This window comes from Thamnophis elegans, chromosome 6 (genome assembly GCF_009769535.1).
Source record: "Thamnophis elegans isolate rThaEle1 chromosome 6, rThaEle1.pri, whole genome shotgun sequence".
NCBI lineage: Eukaryota > Metazoa > Chordata > Lepidosauria > Squamata > Colubridae > Thamnophis > Thamnophis elegans.
This window is the reverse complement of record NC_045546.1, coordinates 68,494,830-68,501,361: the sequence shown is the minus strand read 5'-3', so window position 1 is coordinate 68,501,361 and position 6,532 is coordinate 68,494,830. Positions and strand designations below refer to the sequence as shown.

At 39.6% G+C, this 6,532-nt stretch overlaps 1 protein-coding gene across 1 annotated transcript; it reads left to right on the top strand.

Moving 5' to 3' along the window:
* Nucleotides 1–381: 381 nt before the first annotated feature.
* On the top strand, nucleotides 382–2,880 carry PCDHGC3 (protocadherin gamma subfamily C, 3). Its single transcript, XM_032220393.1, has one exon. It carries the CDS (start codon nucleotides 382–384, stop codon nucleotides 2,878–2,880), a length of 2,499 nt encoding a protein of 832 aa, XP_032076284.1.
* The last annotated feature ends 3,652 nt before the right edge of the window (nucleotides 2,881–6,532 follow it).

Here is a 6,532-nt window from a genome sequence, read left to right as displayed (position 1 = left end):
TCCCCCAGGCTCAGAAGCAGGAAATCAAGAGGCTGGTGTCTCACGCAGGACCAACAGCAGCGGCACCAAGCCGGGGAGCAATGCTGCTGCAGTTATTGGCCAGGACTCTGCGCGCCGCTGTTGACCCAACGATGTTCGATGGGAATACTGTGAGAACTGGGACGTCGCCCGAGTTTGAGAGAGCGAGAGCGCGGCAGACGGAGTGGAGAAGAAAAGAATCCCACTGTTATGTACCGGGAAAACAATGCCCGGCTCTAAAACTCCTCAAAACCAATGTCCGGAAGATGCAGAGTTGCAGCAATATGAAACTGCGGGCTGAAAACTTTTAAAGGAAAACTCAAACAAACTTTACAAAGCAACGAGCTGTCCCTCCCTCGTGAGATGAACGGCGCTGCTGGAAAGAACCGATGGGTAACACAATGGCTGCAATTACTGGGGCTTTGGCTGGGTGTCTCGGATTGGGCTTTTGCATTCATCCGCTATACAATTCCCGAGGAAATGCCGAAGAACTCGTTGGTAGGAAATGTAGTGCTTGACCTGGGCTTAGATCTCCGGCAGTTACGAGCTCGAAATCTTCGGGTTGTGTCGGGAGGCAGCAGAAAATACTTCGAAGCAGATCTCAATACTGGAAAGTTGCTAGTCAATGAGAGAATCGACAGGGAGGAACTTTGTGCGACTCTCTCTCCTTGCGTCCTAAGCCTGCAAATCATCGCGGAAAACCCCCTGGAGCTCTACGGCGTAGCTGTGGAAGTCCAAGACATCAACGACAATGACCCAGTTTTCCCGAGCAAACAAATGAGACTGGAAATCAGCGAGTCAGTGTCACCTGGAGCACGTTTTCCTTTGGAGAGCGCACAGGACCCCGATGTGGGAATTAACTCTTTACAGACTTACCAGCTCAGCTCCAATCAGCACTACGCATTGAACGTACAGACTGGAGGAGATAATACAAAATATGCAGAGTTAGTGCTGGAGAAGACACTGGATAGGGAGCAGCAAAAAGAAATCCTACTGATTCTCACAGCTCTGGATGGAGGAAATCCACCTAGATCTGCTACCTTGCAGGTACTCATTGATGTCCTAGATGCAAATGACAACGTCCCTATCTTCAATCAATCTATTTACAAAGCCAGCGTGAGAGAGGACACACCCTTAAACACTTTGGTGGCCAGAACAAGAGCTTTTGATCTGGATGAGGGCCCTAATGGAGAAATAATTTACTCCTTCAGCAGTCACACTCCTGCTAGAGTTCGTCAGCTTTTTGTTTTAGACTCTGATACTGGAGAACTGAGGCTCAATGGATTGCTGGATTTTGAAGAAATCAAATTTTATGAGATTTATGTCCAGGCAAAAGATAAAGGCGCCAATCCTGCAGAGGCTCATTGCAAAATATTGGTAGAAATTATTGATGTCAATGACAACTTCCCAGAAATCACAGTGACATCAGTGTACAGCCCTGTACCAGAAGACACAGCTCCAGGAACAGTAATTGCTTTGCTAAGTGTCACAGATCAGGACTCTGGTGATAATGGCCTTGTAAACTGTTTTATACCTTTTGGCACTCCTTTTGCCCTTAGCTCTTCACTTAAAAACTACTACACATTGCAAACGAAAGAACCACTGGACAGGGAAATTACTTCTGAGTATAATATCACAATTACTGCTAAGGATGCTGGCTCACCCTCTCTCATGGAAAAAAAACAAATATTTGTTAAAGTGTCTGATATAAATGACAATCCCCCTACATTCCCACTATCTTTCTATGATGTGTATGTGGAGGAAAATAACCTTCCAGGGGCTATTATTTTTAATATTAGTGCCTCTGATCCAGATCTGGACCGGAATTCCCGTCTTTCTTACTCTATCTTGGAAAATGAGAAACATGACAGAGATCAGGTTAGCAGATTTTTTTCTATTAACCGGGAGAATGGTACCATTTATGTCCTAGCACTTTTGGATTATGAAAACATAATGGAGTTCAGGCTAGTGGTACAAGTTCGTGATGGAGGATTTCCACCCCTTGCCACCAACGTCACAATCAATATTTTTGTCACAGATCAAAATGACAATGTACCCAGGGTCTTATATCCAACTTCAGGTAACAATTCTTTGTTTTCAAAAGTAGTGTCCACAGTCAGTCCTGGATATCTGGTTACCAAAATTGTGGCCTGGGATGCAGATGCTGGTTATAATGCTTGGCTTTCCTATGTACTTCATGAAGCCACTGACCCAGGACTCTTTGCTGTGGGCTTGTATTCTGGGGAGATAACAACAACCCGCTCACTACAAGAAGAAGATTCTCACAAGCAAACTTTAATAATTTTAATAAAAGATCATGGAGAACCAGCATTGTCCTCCACTGCAACCCTTATTGTAACAATAGCAGAGACATCCAGGGAGACACTGACAGACTTTACAGTAGTGTCTACCACACCACAATCAAAGAAACACTTGACTTTCTACTTGATCCTTGCTATTATTCTAATATCTGTGGCCTTCTTTGTCACAGTGGTTGGAGTAGGCTCTTATAAATTTTACAAATGGAGGCAATCCAAGGATATCTTTAAGGCCTCCAGGAGCAACCTTTATAGAACCCCAGAACTTTTCAACCATGTTGACACTGTGCGGAGTGGGGTTTTTCCTCCAGATTTCTACCACCAGTTTCTTACCACTGACTCTTGCCAGAGCGATCTTCTATACAAAATGCCTTTTGCTCCCAGTACTATAGGGAGTCATCAAAGTACTGTTACAAGATGTGATCCTGCGATGTACAACCAGATAAGTACTAGTAGCAGACTGCTAGTGCCCTCTGAGGTAATGTATGTTTGTCCTTTTCCATCTATGTCTGGAAAACTTAGTTCTGAGCCTAAATTAACTTAATAATAGTCTTTTTTTTCTTTCCTGAAATATGTCAGTATCTGTGAAGCTTGTTCTTTTTCTTCCATTCTCTTTCTATGGTGCATATTGTAAGATAATAATTTAGAATTTGAATTCCTGTTGAGTTCCTGCTCTTGTTATTTTTTTATATTGTATGATGGTGAGGAATTCATGCAGTTGCCTTGTGAGTTGCCTTGTGCTAACTCATATCCATGTTAATCTTTTGGGACTCTGTATACACAAGCCTTGATTAATTAACCTCACATTTAATTTAAAAAGGATAAGCAGTTCTAGAAACCATGAAATAGCAGTTCATGTAAAGATATTATGCGTATACTGTACAAGCAAATGGACTAAATACTAATTGGAAGAATTATGAAGGCTGTATTGCTTGGGTGGTTTTCCAAAAAAATTAAAGGGAATCTTTCTGCAACATTTTACGTTTTCCCAAGACAGGATGTTATTGAATGGCATATGCTACTTTCTTTTATCTTGGGAGATTATGGAGGAATCACATAGCACATGAAAAATATGAGTAGTCATAGAAGTAGAACTGTAAAAAAAAAACTATCAACCACCAAGAAATATAATAGAACGAACAGCAGAATGTTTATTTTTATCCTAACTTTATTATTTTTAGAAATAACTCAAGGTAGGGAACATACATAATTCTCCTTCCTCCTCCTATTTTGCTCATAACAACCTTATAAGAAAGGGGACCAGGAGAGAATGACTGGCCCAAAATCAACCAGCCATTAGGTTTCACTGCAATTACGTTTAAAGTAGCTTGACAAATTGTCTTTTGGCCTCCTTTAAAATATCACTATGGTGCCCAACTATTGAGCTTTCTAGGACTCCAAACTGTCAGGAAGATACACAATCTCAGGGGAGGAAGGTAAGAGAGAATCTTGAATAAAACAATAGCTCCAGGTCCCTAGCTACTTTCATTTTTCACAGGACGTTTGGTGGAATCATTAGAGGGTTGAGCTCCAGAATAGGTGAAGTTTAAATAGCCGGTAATAACCCTGTATTTAAAGGGACCTATTTTTCTTTGTTGTTCCAAGATGAGGGTGAAAAACATGGTTGTATAGATTAAAGAGAAGAAAGGGCCACCAAGAATGCCTCCCTATGTCTGGCTAATGCAAAGAGGTGGGCCTGGAGGCCCTTTTAGCACAAAGGTGATTTTCTCACTCAGATAGTCAACCTGTGTCTAGTCCAGGTTGCAGATGAACTCACACAGTGGGATACTGGGCTTATTTTACTCCTAAATGAAGTTCTTGCAGGTACAAATGTAGGACACACAAAGAAAGCTATTTTAGGTATAATCAAGCAAAATTTATGCATGATTAAAGCTGTGTTTTTGGTAGAGCTTTCTTTTGTGCTTTTCCTGAAACAAAAGAATGAGTTATTTTGTGGTAAAAGGACATATGTGAGCAGAGATCAAATTCTGATGATTATCTGGACAGTTCATGTAGTTTTGTCACAGCTTTCTTCCTGAATCCTTGACAGGGTCTCAAAAAACAAGCTCTCATTTACTGCTTTATTGCTCCTGGCCTACAGGCATAAGAAATAAAAACTTACATAGAATGTCTGTCAGGTAGATAGACAGACATAGATGTAGAATCACAGCTCAAACTGTGGCCTCAAATATTCTGTCTAACAGAACTGGAGCAGACAGATACACATCACACAAAGGGTTAGGATTGGCTTAATCATTATGCTATACAGGTAGGCCCTTACTTACGAGATCATTTAACCATTTGGAGTTATGATGGCCTTAGAAAGGATTCTTTACAGCTAAATCTGATTTATTACAGCTTGTAATCTTTCATTAGGAATGTAAATCAAGATGAAGCAGGAAGTCTGCTTCGTCATTATGAACAAACAGGGCATCATAACCTATTCATCACCCCATAATTAAAACAAATTATGAATTAGTATGGGTTATAGATATACCCATTGTCAAGACAAGCTGAACTTCATTGCATAAACCAGCTGAAAAACAGTAATAGTGAGTCAGAGGCAGGATCTCTGTATGTCCTGTTTTTGTTTTTATTTGAAGGCTAGAAATACTTGCACTTCCAGACAATGATAATCTGAGCTATTTAGAGAAATGGAGCTGCAGCCCTTTTAAACCCATATTGTTCATTCTGTCTCCCTGCATGAAAAAAACAAAATTCTGCAAGTGATAAAAATTATTTCTGTTCTTAAAATAGAATGGAACTGTTTTGTTCAGTTATAACCACTGAAATGGGGGGGGGGGAAGTATTTTGCTAACTAATTCTCCCCTCACCAAAATGATTCATTTGTCATGTGATTAACAAAAAAAAATCTTCTCTGCTAGGCTGTATTTGGGGAAAGGGAGACAAAATTGATTATTAAAAAATGGAAATGAATCTTCTTGAACACTGCATATCCATCACCATGGTGATTCAGTAGAAAATCTACATGTAGAAGTTATGCGTTCCTACCATTTATCTTTTAAGTTGTAACTTCAGTGGCATATTTGTTTATTGTGGGAGGATACTTTTGCCACTGCAATCAAAAAGATTATCATTGGCTTAAATAGAAAAGATACAAGATACCATACTTTGTTCTCCCCCTGCCCAATTACTAACATTTAACTAAGGAAGATCAATTCTTAACTGCCTGCACTATTACCAGGAGACAGAAAGATGATTGCAGCTTTTATATATGCTCTGATTTCATCTGGAAATGAAATAGTTAATTGAAATGGAGCAGGAGGGGCCATTGTGAATTCCCGTTAATACTCTACAGCTCATCTCTTCCCCCTTGTCTTCAGAAGCATGGCTGAATGAAAGCTGGTAAATGTTTAGGTTTAAAGATAAGAAAAACAAAAAAAATTACAGAGTAGAAAAACTCCTTTTGTGAAAACTGCTAATAAGTGTGAGATTCTGCAGGCAAACTAATAATTATCTAGAAGAACTATATTCAGAATCCACCCACAGTTAAAGTGGTATAGTCCTGACACAAATGTTCACAAAATGGGAATTAGAGTACAGAATAGATTAAGGTTTTCCAAACCATGTGACATCATTGCAATAAATCCACCTTTCCTAAAGTTTCATTTTGTAAAGTTTCCATTATTTTTTGTGTCTTCTTTTTAGGGGAGGTATGCCTATTAAGATTATAATAAAGGAAGGTGTGATGGCAACAAAACCTCTCTGATAATAAAAAAAACATTTTTTGGATTTAAAAATTACTACATCTGAAAATTGGTGGAGATAATATAGCACTAGGATAATGTTGTGTCCCCTTGAAATACACCTAGTCCTCAGCTTACGACCGCAATTGAGTCCCAAACTTCAGTTACTAAGAAAGACAGTTGTTAAGTGGGTTTTGCGACATTTCTTACCAAAATTTCTTGCCATTCAAATTTGGATCACATGATCATGGGGATGCTGCAGCAATTGACAAAAATGTTAATGTCACTTTTTCAGTGGTTGGGTAACTTCAAATGGTCGCTAAATGAATGGTTGTAAGTTGAGAACTACACATATTGGACATAATGTCATCTGTCCCTCTTAGCCAGAAAATACTGCCTTGCACAGAGTTGCAGATAGCCACCAAGTATGCTCTACCACATCTATGTTGAAAGAATCTTAAGCATGTTGTACCATTAAGCTGCAAATGG